The sequence below is a fragment of the Trichoderma citrinoviride genome, assembly GCF_003025115.1.
Source record: "Trichoderma citrinoviride strain TUCIM 6016 unplaced genomic scaffold BBK36scaffold_2, whole genome shotgun sequence".
NCBI lineage: Eukaryota > Fungi > Ascomycota > Sordariomycetes > Hypocreales > Hypocreaceae > Trichoderma > Trichoderma citrinoviride.
In genome coordinates, this window is record NW_020194710.1 from 1,283,154 (window position 1) to 1,296,072 (window position 12,919).

The 12,919-nt window shown below is 54.0% G+C and overlaps 4 protein-coding genes across 4 annotated transcripts; all 4 read left to right on the top strand.

Moving 5' to 3' along the window:
* Positions 1–1,448: 1,448 nt before the first annotated feature.
* On the top strand, positions 1,449–2,590 carry BBK36DRAFT_1110180 (L-xylulose reductase; the record flags this gene model as incomplete). Its single annotated transcript, XM_024889550.1, has 4 exons — positions 1,449–1,683; positions 1,811–2,201; positions 2,281–2,406; positions 2,476–2,590. 4 exons carry the CDS (start codon positions 1,449–1,451, stop codon positions 2,588–2,590), a joined length of 867 nt encoding a protein of 288 aa, XP_024752959.1.
* Positions 2,591–3,789: 1,199 nt separating this feature from the next.
* Positions 3,790–6,300, top strand: BBK36DRAFT_1134279 (calcineurin A CNA1). Its single transcript, XM_024892254.1, has 5 exons — positions 3,790–4,120; positions 4,204–4,383; positions 4,575–5,164; positions 5,246–6,159; positions 6,227–6,300. Exons 2-5 carry the CDS (start codon positions 4,218–4,220, stop codon positions 6,246–6,248), a joined length of 1,692 nt encoding a protein of 563 aa, XP_024752960.1. The 5' UTR covers positions 3,790–4,120; positions 4,204–4,217; the 3' UTR covers positions 6,249–6,300.
* Positions 6,301–8,049: 1,749 nt separating this feature from the next.
* Positions 8,050–9,299, top strand: BBK36DRAFT_1134281 (hypothetical protein; the record flags this gene model as incomplete). The annotated part of the gene is made up of 3 exons (XM_024892255.1): positions 8,050–8,696; positions 8,792–9,207; positions 9,278–9,299. The coding sequence occupies 3 exons, from the start codon at positions 8,050–8,052 to the stop codon at positions 9,289–9,291; spliced, it is 1,077 nt and encodes a 358-aa protein (XP_024752961.1). The 3' UTR covers positions 9,292–9,299.
* A 1,839-nt stretch (positions 9,300–11,138) lies between these two features.
* On the top strand, positions 11,139–12,911 carry BBK36DRAFT_1110218 (alpha/beta-hydrolase; the record flags this gene model as incomplete). Its single annotated transcript, XM_024889554.1, has 1 exon — positions 11,139–12,911. One exon carries the CDS (start codon positions 11,139–11,141, stop codon positions 12,909–12,911), a length of 1,773 nt encoding a protein of 590 aa, XP_024752962.1.
* Between the last annotated feature and the right edge of the window lie 8 nt (positions 12,912–12,919).

Here is a 12,919-nt window from a genome sequence, read left to right on the forward strand (position 1 = left end):
AACTCACCGAATAGATTATCCAATGATCCAGTTCTAGACTTCTCAAGCGTGAAGACGAAACATACCTCAACCAAAGCCTCCCCCACCCCCACACATGACGTGGGGATCTTCAAGGCTCAACTCCTCGACCGAGATAGTACGGAGTAGCCATAAACTACAAGTCCGTGTTCGCAAAAAAGAGGGCGGAAATACTAGATCCCCGCTAGGAAGCTTCTAGCTATAACAATCGGGCTGGTGCGGCCCAATAAGCGGCTCCTCCCAACGGCAAGTCCGTTGGTTGTTGTTGGTGCGGATAAAGAAGATGGGGTGGCTGCCGAGCTGGGGGATTGTTTGGCTGTTTAGGTCGTATGGAGGGGCCTGGAGATCGAATCTCGACTCAGGCACAGAGATAGGCTAAATGTAAGGCCAATAATCGAGCCACTGTCCCCTCCGCATTAAAGCCACTGTGGTTAACTCCTTTTAGTAACTCCTCACGGAAAAAAAAATCCAAGTGCCCGCTAGTCCTCCCGCTGCTCTTTACAAGGCCAAATACCTTCAACTTAACACCACGCCTTTCCCTTGCGCATTGCATTAATGGCCTTGGTATGTAAAACAACAGGCTTTTCAGTGCATTTTAGAGGCACTGGAGAAGTGCAAGCTGTTTTTTTAAGTGTTGCGCTGATGCAGAATCTTTGCCAAAAATTGCACATGAAATTGAAGGCATCTTGCCGATGTTATCCTGAGATAGACCTTTTTCTCCGGTGCGGGCTTACCTAAAGAGGCTTAACCACAGTGGCTTTAATGCGGAGGGGACAGTGGCGGGATTATTGGCCAAATGTAATACTAGCAGTTGATGAGCATCGGGACGATAATATAAGCAAGGCTGTTCTGGAATAGGTGCTGTGTAAGCCAATTAAGAGGCATCTTGCCAGGAGAACCTCAACTGGCAACTGAGATTTGGAAATTGACCTGGCTTGTGATCGATACGACATCTCTTCACATTGGCAGATACGGCGATAGGTTCCTAGCATTCTAACGTGGGGTGAGTGGCCCGTTGACAGCGCATCCCCACATGGGCTACTATAGGTAGCTGGAGCCTGGGAGGAGTGACGAAGTCAAGCATCGAGACCAGAGCAGAAATACCGAGTCGACATTGGAGCGCGTCCACACGGGCAGATAGACGTAAATGTCGCACCCGCGGAGAGGGTCCCGCCGTGGGAAGCCGTCGCCTCTCTCCGGCGGTGACATGCAATGCAAGTCAGTGAGGTGTTATAAAGGAGCGTCTTGCCCAGGCATCTCCCCGCAATCATGTTTTCTGGTGATGGTGTCACTTTGTCAAGCAGTTTTTCTTTGATACCCCAGTTACGCGTACCTTGAATTTGGCCGCCTTCGCTCTTATAAGGCGCCTTGATCTCCAGACCTGCGGTTTATACGCTCAGTTCGACACAACTCCAGCCAAGATGACGCAAATGAAGAACGGCGCCTTTCCGCACGACAACGCCGCCGTTCCCAACGTCGAGCGAGTGCTGCCCCTGTTCTCGCTCAAGGGCCGGACGGCCATCGTCTCGGGCGCAGGTGCCGGCATTGGGCTCGCCGTGGCCCAGGGTTTCGCAGAGGCCGGAGCCAATGTGGCCATCTGGTACAACAGCAACAAGCAGGCCGTGACCTCGGCCGAGAACATTGCCAAGACATACGGCGTCAAGTGTGCGTACAGGATTTGAAGTTGTCTTTTCCCTTCCTCCATCAAATGGGTGGTGTTTTGATTCGTCAAGTTGGGGGAGAGAGAGCGAGAGCCGTCGTTAACGTCTTCTACGGGGAACCAAACAAACAGGCAAGGCGTACCAGGTCAACGTGACTTCTGCCGAGGCCGTCGACAAGGCCATCACCGAGATCATCAAGGAGTTTGACGGCCGCCTCGACGTCTTCGTGGCCAACTCAGGCATCACATGGACCGAGGGCGCCTTCATCGACGGCTCCGTCGAGTCGGCGCGCAACGTCATGTCCGTCAACGTCGACGGCGTCATGTGGTGCGCCAAGAGCGCCGGCGCCCACTTCCGCCGCCAGAAGGAGGAGGGCACGACGATTGACGGCCGGCCGCTGGACAACTTCATCGCCGGCAGCTTCATCGCGACGGCGTCGATGAGCGGCAGCATCGTCAACGTGCCGCAGCTGCAGGCCGTGTACAACAGCTCCAAGGCGGCCGTGATTCACTTTTGTAAGTGGTGGATGATAGATACCTGATATAGCTTGGCTATGTGTGGATTTTTGCAGCAGAGACTGACAATCAAGTGTAGGCAAGAGTCTGGCGGTCGAGTGGACGGGCTTTGCCCGCGTCAACACCGTGTCCCCCGGATACATCATCACCGAAATCTCCAACTTTGTACCCCCGGAGACCAAGACGCTGTGGAAGGACAAGATTGTTATGGGGTAAGTTGCCACAGAAAGGCCCGTAACGAAATGTTTAGGCGGTTACTGACGTGTGTTATGTCTGTATAGCCGCGAGGGTCGTGTCGGCGAGCTCAAGGGCGCGTACCTTTACCTGGCGAGCGATGCGAGCTCTTACACGACCGGTCTGGATATGATTGTGGATGGCGGCTACAGCCTGCCATGAGGGGTTTCCGACCGAACAAATACACACAAAAGATGAATTTAAACCAGAAAAAAAAGAGGTATATCAAGGGATTGAAAGAGGATGGTGTTGCTATAGAGGACATGGATACAGTTACATGTAGATTTGCTGCGTAGCTACAATTTAGCGTTCTTAGAGATCAAGGCCAAATAAAGCACTAGGATTGATGTAAGTTTCAACTCCAGCGACCAACACCATACAGACTGCTCGACTAGGATATATTGCTGCCTGCCATGACTCCAACACACCGTGCGTCAAGTGGGTGGTTCAGATGCAATTGATGACGATGCTCCGAAACATCAAACAACAACCCGACAGACAACAATCACGTCCTCCTTCGAGGCTTACATCATCAAGCCCCCTCCCCCCAAACAAGCAGCAAGTCTCGAAATCTTCAGGGTCTGGCGGGCGGAATTGAAGGCGGGGCTCCAAGCGGGAAACAATCAAAGGGACCATCTGCTCCGTTTCCCGCTGTCCAATGCGAGAGACTCGTTCAATCCCTTGTCCAACCCTGACTGAAGAGGCTCGGAAAACGCATGGCAAAAGGAGGGGCAGCTTGGGTACCCGAGTTGTTGCAGCGCGATTCCAACCTGGAGGGACTTGATGTGAGCAGCTGTTTGTTTCGGTGTCACGGCTGTGAGGACATGATGGACGACGAGATGCACACAGAGGCGCTTGGCAGATCGACTGAAGAGGTTCGATTCTATCAGGGCCGAGGCTGGATACTTGTACCTAGGGTAGGACTTCAAAGTGGCGGGTGATGTCAATGAACATGAATCCATGTTGCGCCTCCCCGCCCCTTTATTTGCCTGCTGGGTGGCGCACTTTAGAGCTGGCTACCTTACCTTACGAAGAATCACCAAAAGTCCCTGATACTGCTGTTATGAATGATCAAGAAGCAATGCAAGACTTGTTGAATGCTTTGCATGTAGCCAAATAGTGCTTGTGCGCCTAACTAATAGGCAAGAGACATCATCTCGTATCAGAGCCGAGTTGTAACAGTAAAGCGATCTTTGACGCCGAGGTTGGGCAGCACGAGGCTTCAATGTACAAGACAAGACACCAACCTGTCCCGCCTGGCCTCTCCTTTGGCTGGTCCATAGCAGTACATGTACGAGCTTCTGGCAGCGGGCTCCAGGTGCTAAAGTTGGCACGACCTCCGTCCCCTAGCGGTGGATGTGGCCTAGCAGGTTAGCAGCCAAAGCCTCTTGCCCCATGGCCAGCTCCCCCAAACTTCTTCTCCTGTCAGCCTCCACCACTGCACCCAGGGATCTCGCCTCTGCCTCGCCAGCGCACCGATTCCTCGTCTCGACACCGCGACTCGGCTCTCCGTCACGTCCATCCTCTCTGCCTCCTGTTGCCCACGAGACTCGCCTCACCCCCAGCGTCTGAACCGCCGGCCGCAGGCCTGTTGCTTGTCGCCCCTCACCGCTACCCGCCACGCTGCCGCGGCTCCAGGGCCTCTTCGACCGCAGAACCTCCCGACGGCCTCCAGTCCTTGGTCCCTTAAAATTCAACAGCCCCCCAGACAAGAAACGACCGCGTCTCTCCTCCATTCCCTCGAGCCTCTAGTCTCCCAGCCAGCTCTTCAGCCCTCTAGTTGCCCGCCATGGACTCCGAAGGCGACCACACCGAGCAGGCGCCTCGACGGACCGCTCAGGTCGACAATGCCATCCGCGCAATTCAGGAGAAGAAGCCGCTGCCCGAGATCGACTTCACTATCCACATGATGGAAGATGGCAATCAGGTCAGCACGCTCGAGCGAGTGTGCAAAGGTACGTCTGGCTGCAAACTCCCCCCGTCATGTCTGCTCTGTCGGCGTCTTTCTTCCTCTCAGCTACCCCGCGGTTGTCGTCGATAAGGGGAGGCTGCTCGTCTGGATTCGCCGCCCACCCAAAGCACACACACACACACACAACGCTCAAGTATGGCTCCGCTGACGGCTCACGGCACCGCCCGTCTACAGATGTCCAGGCGCCGGCCATGTTCAAGCCCACGGACGAGCAGTTTTTCGAAGACGACAAGAAGGAAAAGCCCGACATCAACTTTCTCAAGCAGCACTTCTACCGCGAGGGCCGGCTTACCGAGGAGCAGGCGCTGTGGATCATTAAGAAGGGTACCGAGCTTCTGCGTGCCGAGCCCAACCTCCTCGAGATGGACGCGCCCATCACCGTCTGCGGCGATGTCCACGGCCAGTACTACGACCTGATGAAGCTGTTCGAGGTCGGCGGCGACCCTGCCGAGACGCGATACCTCTTCCTCGGCGACTATGTCGATCGAGGATACTTTAGCATCGAATGCGTCCTCTATCTGTGGTCCCTCAAGATCCACTACCCCAAGACGTTGTGGCTGCTGCGAGGCAACCACGAGTGTCGCCACCTGACTGACTACTTCACCTTCAAGCTGGAGTGCAAGCACAAGTATTCCGAGGCCGTGTACGAAGCCTGCATGGAGTCATTCTGCTGCCTTCCCCTGGCTGCCGTGATGAACAAGCAGTTCTTGTGTATCCACGGTGGTCTGAGTCCCGAGCTGCACACGCTCGACGACCTGAGAAGTGTAAGAGTTTCCGGTGCTGGAGGATCAAGGGGGGAGCGAGACCGTCCCGTTCAAGTAGCAGAGGCTAACACAACCATGTAGATTGATCGATTCAGGGAGCCGCCGACTCAGGGCCTCATGTGCGATATCCTATGGGCCGACCCGCTCGAAGACTTTGGTCAGGAGAAGTCGAGCGATTTCTTTTTGCACAACCACGTCCGTGGGTGTTCCTACTTTTTCTCATATCACGCCGCCTGTGCGTTCCTGGAAAAGAACAACCTGCTGTCGGTTATCCGTGCCCACGAAGCCCAGGACGCCGGTTACAGAATGTATCGCAAGACACGGACGACGGGCTTCCCCAGTGTCATGACCATCTTCTCGGCACCAAACTATCTCGACGTTTACAACAACAAGGCGGCCGTGCTCAAGTACGAAAACAATGTCATGAACATTCGACAGTTCAACTGCACGCCCCACCCTTACTGGCTGCCCAACTTCATGGACGTCTTTACCTGGTCGCTACCCTTTGTGGGCGAAAAGATTACCGACATGCTCATTGCCATTCTGAGCACCTGCTCGGAGGAAGAGCTCAAGGAAGAGACGCCGTCGTCACAATCCCCTGGACCCAGCTCGCCATCCCTCTCTGGTGCTCTGGAGGATCCCAACTCGATCGAGTTCAAGCGCAGGGCGATTAAGAACAAGATTCTGGCCATTGGCCGCATGTCGCGCGTCTTCCAGGTTCTGCGAGAGGAGTCGGAGCGCGTGACGGAGCTAAAGACTGTCTCGGGAGGAAGACTGCCCGCTGGCACCCTTATGCTCGGCGCCGAAGGTATCAAGAATGCCATTAGCTCATTCGAGGATGCCAGAAAAGTCGATTTGCAGAACGAGCATCTTCCCCCCACTCACGATGAAGTGGTTAAGCACCAAGAGGAAGAGAGGGCAATTGCCCTGCAGAAGGCGGCGGAAGAGGCGGATAATGACAAGAAGCTGCACCAGCTGTCCCGGAGACTCAGCACGTAAGTGGTACCAATCGGCACGGGGTCGTTGGATCTGTATGGTGACTGACAATGCTGGACTTTATAGGGACCGCAAGAGCCGAACATGAAAAACGCAATGGGATTTTTCCGCACAGTTTTGCAGCGACAATGGGATTTAGACAAATTTGGGATACGGACTGGCAATGCGAGCTCCCCTGTCAAGGAGCCGATGACTTGACGCTTTCATGTTACCCATATTATCGATCTCATCTTTCTTTCCTCTCCATCTTGAACGTTGTCTTATGAATCAAAGACTAGGCTTTGGCTAGAGCAAAAAGTGTCCGGGGGAGGGTTTGGTGACGGGAAGGTTGGGGTGTAGGATGGGTGAGGATAGTGGAAGCGATGACATTGCATTTTCAAGCTGTGATTTTGCTTGTTGTGTTGCTGTGTTTGTGTAGCAGAGGCGTGCGGCGCCAAAGGTTGTTGCACGGAGATGTCGACCATCCCATGCTGCGGTGATGCTTTCATATACTTGTATCTGTCTTCTTCCCATTGTTATAATCAGTTAGTAGTATACCAGGTATATGGATGGTACGGGTCCGCTGTCACGCGAGCGTCGACGATGGGGCCCTTTGATCGCTCTAAATTCATGCTTTTATTTTTGCTTGTTCTAATTTCTGACAAGGCATTGACGTTGCATTGCGGCTGAAAATTGGGATTGCGACCAAGACCCATTTGGGGGGGGGGTCAGCAACCCTCGTGTCAAATCTCGAGGCTGCGCCAGGAGGCGGATCCTTTGGAGTTCCCAGGATCGGGGACGAGCTGATAGTTTCCCCCCTTGTGACCCTTGGATCTAAGCGAGGCTTGGGGCTCTTGTGTTTGGCATGCAGAATGGTTTGGGAGGACAGACGTTTGGGGGTTGTGGTTGTAATTGTTAGTTGGATTCTGTAGGAGGACGAAGAGGGATGAAAGGGGTCTTGAGATCAGAGAGCTGAAGACTACCTAGTGATAGTCGCTAATGGTCATTTTGACGAAAGACTGGCTATGACAAGTTGCAACTGGGTAACGAGTTTAGGCAACAAGCATGTGACTGGACAAGGCACAGAAAGACGGAATACTATAAATTAAGGTAAAATTGAATTGCATCTTGTGTGGTTGTCAACTCTGTTTCGTCCCGTCCCGCCCTCTTGGTCCCGGCTTTTGGTTAAGGGTAAGGTACATATGTAGTCTAATGCCCCCGGGCGATATTTGCCCCGTCTTACGGCCCCTCAGGTTCGTCCCAGGAGGGCAACGTCTGCGACAACGACGCGATGGAACTGCAGGGCCCGTTTTCGGCAAAGTCAGAGGAGAGAAGGGATGTACAGACAGAAGGATTCGTGGTGAAGCTGGTGAATCCTAGCTGGTCGTAAAGGGAGGTACTATTACGACGAGTGTAAGTATGTTACCTACTAGTATGTAAGAGCAGTAATAAGAAGTCAAAGAGTCGTCCATAGGGCGTGGAGACGAGGCGGTCCTAGAGCTGGGAGCTGGCCACTTGGACCTATCATGACTTTAGCTTCACTTGTAATTTCCACCCCTTCGACTCAGTTTCCTTTGGGGAAATGATGTGCAGCACGATGTCCTGAGCTAAACTAAGACATGCATGGGGAAAATGCAATTCGAGCGTTGAAGAGAATCCTGAGCGGAGTCTGGCCGAGGAATAGCGATGAGGCGGCTGAGGATTGTCGATGTGCTTGGCCTGGGCTGGTATAAACTGAGGACGAGGACCCTGTTCTTCATGACTAGTCGAATGGGCTTTTTGCTGTCCAAGGTTGATGATTTAGCTTGGCCCCGTCCATTTGACGAAGTTTCGTCTCCTCCTCCTTTCTAGTTTTGATTCGTTACTTGATACACTAAGTATATCTATCCATCTTCACTATATTTCTTGCCATGGAACCAGCCAAAGATGGCCTGGTCGAGCGGCAGCATAAAGGCCAAGACGAAGCCGCGTCGAAACAGTCACCGCCAGAAGACGAACGCCAGCTGATCTCTCATCCTCTCCCCCCTGCTGCTGCTGCTACCACTACTTCTCCTCCTCCTCCTCCTCCGCCTCCCATCGAGCGAGCCGCCAGCCCGTCGTCGACGATCAGTTCGGGCTACGGGCCTACCATGGGCATGTATCCGGCCCACGACGAGGGCCTCCCCGAAGTGGTGATGCCGGACGAGACGCCCCAAGCGCTGTCCCGCCTCGAGGCCGAGTACAAGCGCAAGTATCTCGAGGGCGACGCCGCGCCGCAGACGGTGATTCCAAAGGACGTGGACACGACCAAGATTGCCGTGGCGGGGGGCAGTCCGATGTACGAGGTGGCGCCGTCTGACGGGACGAGAGAGGACGTTGAAGGGGCGGGGACGACGACGGGGATGGGTGCCGAGAAGAGAATCTTTGGGTTGAGGAAGAGGACGTTTTGGATTCTGGGTGGGATTTTGCTTGCGTTGGTGGTGGCTGCGGCGGTGGGGGGTGGCGTAGGGGGAGGGCTGGCCTCGAGGAAGGATAAAGGGGGGGCGTCGCCTGTAGACGAAGCTTCGACGACGAGCAGGTAAGGCTTCACGAGACAACGAACGACACCAACGACGGAGAAAATAAGAGAAAACAAAAGAAAATTGTAATGACTGACCTGTTTTCCAGCGGCAGCGCACCAACATCAACCTCTCCATCACCAAGCTCGACGACCAGCAGCACCTCAACATCATCAACATCATCATCAACGACCACCTCGTCTTCTTCCCCCACGCCAACGTTCCTCAACAACCAGACCACCTCGGGCAACACCTTCGCCTTCCAGGCCTTCGCCTCCGACAAGTTCCTCGGCAACGCCACGGCCGTCATCGACGACGAGGGCGCCACCGACCTCGGCTTCGAGGCGCACAGCTACGTGTGGCTGCCGGCGCTGACGGACTGCTGCATCACCTTTTGCACAAACGCCACCAGCAGGGGCATGGTCGGGTGGTTGTGCAGCCAGCGGAAGCAGCCCGAGTCGTCGGATCCGTTCAAGCGGGTGTATGTGTGGTGTCATCAGAAGCATGAGAAGCCGAATGCCATTTGCATAGGTGAGTTTCTGGGTAACAAACGATGAATAGGATGTGGACGGTTTTGGGTATTGACTTGGTTGTGTGTTAGATCCAAAGACTTGAGGGAGTTGCTGATAGGGGTTCCCCCCCTTTTTTTTTTCTTTGCGCTCTTGGGTTTTGGGTTTTCTTTGGTGGTGTAGCGATTTGCTTGTTTACGGCCAGGATTGACTGGCCATTCCCTGTTGATCGATCGAGGGGACATAATATGGCGAGTGCGCTTGTTAGGCTTGTATACCTCTCTGCTATAAAATTACCACATTCTTCTCGCTTCAAGATAAAGGGTTAGTATCCGCCTACCCGGTATGTAGCCAAAGGTGAGGCTCTGCCGCTTAAACAAGATCCGCTGAGCTGTTCTGGCACCATTATTCGATCTTCCCTAATAATGCGCGGTATGTCTCTGAGGACGTGAGATTGTTTTATCTTTCTTCGCAAGCAAAGTTGCCGATGCCGACCTGCTCTCTCTTACTGACTAATACCTGGTCCAGCAGATCTCAAACTTCCTTTTTCTTTTCTTATAGAGACATAGGCGAACAGGGGATTTCCTTGTCGTTTTACTGCTCGTGGATCGGCTTGTATTCAGAGGATTCCAAGTTGAGATCTCGGCCGCACACATTAATGGAAGGGGAGACAGTAAAGCAACATAGGGTTCTTTAGGAATGTATGATAGTGCCTGGAGAGAAGTATGAAGATCCAGCCTCTTCCTCATCTAGATCTGACCTTTGTCTTTTCCCATTCTTCTCTCCATTTAACATTTCAAATCGCATTATACAAATGAGTATCAGCAATGGAGTCCATTATCATCTTCTCCTTCTTGTCTCTCTAGATCGGGCCTGTCTTTGCCCAAGGAGGCGGACCTCCAATCATGAACCTCTCTGGATCTGAACTTAGGGCATGTCGCTTGCTGGCTTTGAGGCTTCTTTTCCGAGTCCCCGGCACGCAAAAATTGTCTCAGGAGGCCTGTTGAAAGAACAGTGCCTCTGGGGAGTTCCAACGCCGCGAGGAGCCAACCCTCATGCCAATAAGGGTATTACAAGCCCGACCCAACCGACTATCCCTGGCACAAGGGATGTCTTCAGCGTACATTCAGTTTAACAGCATCCCGTTTACCGAGTCTCCAACCATCAAGAACCGACTCAGCAAGCGATCGCTCGCCTCGTTCGAGGCCTCCATTGGCATTCCGTTCGCTGATTACCCAGCCAGAAAGTCCGCCTCAGAAAGAGATATATCCTCGATAGCTCCGCCCTTTTTCTTGTTTCACTCATATGCTCGATCCGCTCCATCTCGCTCAAGAGGTCGTATGTCCGCCGAATTGCGAAGCTCGCGGTCTCCGGGATTCAAAGAATGACGCTTGTTTGGTTCAAGTTTGAATCGAAATCGACCTTCTCCTTATCATTATCACGGTATTCTCACTCGAAGGCGAGGTGTGTGTTTCCCTGTTGACGATGAGGGGGGCGATGGCGGAAATGCCGCCAGCGACATGCCCAAAGAGTGTGAGCCAGACTGGGACGTTAATACGCCATCCTTTCTCTCAGACCCGTGGATTTTTCTCAAGGATCAAACGATCAAGCCCAGTGGATTCTTTTTCCTGCTTTGTTCTCTCTTCGTGGACTGGCCCAAATTCTGAGCACTTTGACTTCATGTTTGAGGCTTCACTTCTGTGTTAACCTCAACCGGGCACAAAGTTCAGATCTCAAGTTTTCCAGTCGGTCCTGCCAGACTGATTGGACAAACAAAAAAAAAAAAGGCAAGTGGAAAAGAAGATTGAGGTTGTCTGATTATGTCTGGGAAGGCGTATATAAGGAGCCGGCTTCTCCCTCACCCCGGTTCGGCCTGCATTCACTTCCATTCAATGGTTGATTCGGGGGATAAACTCAACCCATATCAACAATTTACAGACTTACAACATCGATATGCTTATAATCTTCTTTTTCCTCTCGACCGTCTGGGTGGAGCTCGCCTTCACCCGGGGGGCTATTGTCAACCTCCCCGGCTCTCGGATTCAGGGCATGGCGCTTGGGGGTTCCGAGGCCTTCAACGGCATCCCCTTTGCCGAGTCGCCGGCCGGCAAGAACCGGTTGAGAAGGCCTGTTCGAAGAACTGAGGGCCTAGGAGATTTTGACGCCGCCCGGAAGAGCCCCCTGTGCCACGACGGGTACTATGAGCCAAACCCTTCGGATTACCCGTGGCACAAGGATCACCTTGAGCATAGTTATACCGAGCGGTACAACGTTAGCACGACTGAGGATGCTCCTGTCCGAAATTACCTCTCGACGGAGGACTGCCTGACCATCTCGGTTACGCGTCCGGCGGGCACCAAGGCGGGAGACAAGCTGCCGGTCATGTTCATGATCCACGGCTACGGGTTCGTCGTGGGATCCCCCGAGCCATACGATAGAGACACCTTCCTCCAGTTTGGGGTCGACAACCATCACCCGTTCATCTTTGTCACAGCCAACTACCGTGTTGGTGCCTGGGGTTTCTTGCCCGGCAACGAGAGCATCTACGGCGATGCGACCAATCTCGGTCTCTACGATCAGCGGATGGCTATGGAGTGGACATCGGACAACATCGAGGCCTTTGGCGGCGACCCGGACAAGATCACCCTCTTTGGTCATGCCGCTGGTGGTGTTTCCGCCTTTGCCCATCTGGTCATCAACGACGGGAATATCACATACAACGGCAGGGAGCTTTTTCACGGCGTCGTCATGAGCTCTGGCAGTCTCATGCCCGCCAATGCTGCCGACTCTTCGAGGGCTCAGCTGGTCTACGACTCAATTTCCGCGGCTGCTGGATGCGATATCGCAATGGAGTCACTGAAGTGCTTGCGGGACCTGTCCGACTTGGACTTTTGGGTGGCGAGCAACTCCATCCCTGGCATCAACGCCGTCGAAGCCTTGAGGCTCCTATATATTCCCCGGCCAGACGGCAAGCTGCTTCGTGACAGCCCCGAAGAGCTGATCAAGCAGGGCAAGTTCGCGCAGGTGCCGATAATCATAGGCAATCAGGAAGATGAGGCCGCCCTGTTCACGCTGGAACACGGGCTGTTCGAGAACAAGGCCGGCCATCAGCTCTGGGGTTACCTCAGGGATTATTACTTCAACCAATTCACCCGGGACAATGAAACTGCTCTGCGAGAATGGACGTACCTCTACAGCGCCTTGCCGGAGGACGGCAGTCCGTTCCGCACCGGCGAGTATTTCGAGACTTGGTTCGGCCGGAAGCTGGTCACCGCCACAATGGGCGACATCTTCTTCAACTTCCCGCGCCGCATCGCGATGCAGTTGATCGCCGAAGCTGCTCCATCCGTGCCGATGTGGGGATACACGGACTCGCACAATCACGGTGACCTGGCCATCTACGAGGGTCTCGTCGGTACCACGCACGGGTCCTTCTTGGATTCGGTGTTTGCCCAGGGCGAATGGGCCACGCTGCCGTCCTCTTACAGCACACGCGCGCACTTGATCAACTTCATGTACAGCCTGAATCCCAACAAGGGCATCGAGAGCATCGAGAGTGGTGAGGGAGGCGAGGTGCTGCCGGGCCTGGCGCACTGGCCGCAGTGGACAATGGACATGCCGCGGCTGCTCTGGATCAACAGGAAGCACAACGCGTATGTCCAGGACGGCGAGCGGAAGAAGATTTTCGAAGAGATAAAGAATAACGTGGCGTGGATCAGACTCTAGGCTGGGAA

Coding starts and splice junctions, on each gene's coding strand:
- BBK36DRAFT_1134279 (XM_024892254.1), top strand. CDS start 4,218: ATGGACTCCGAAGGCGACCACACCGAGCAGGCGCCTCGACGGACCGCT. Junction 4,384..4,574: donor GCTCGAGCGAGTGTGCAAAG/GTACGTCTGGCT, acceptor GCCCGTCTACAG/ATGTCCAGGCGCCGGCCATG. Junction 6,160..6,226: donor CTGTCCCGGAGACTCAGCAC/GTAAGTGGTACC, acceptor TGGACTTTATAG/GGACCGCAAGAGCCGAACAT.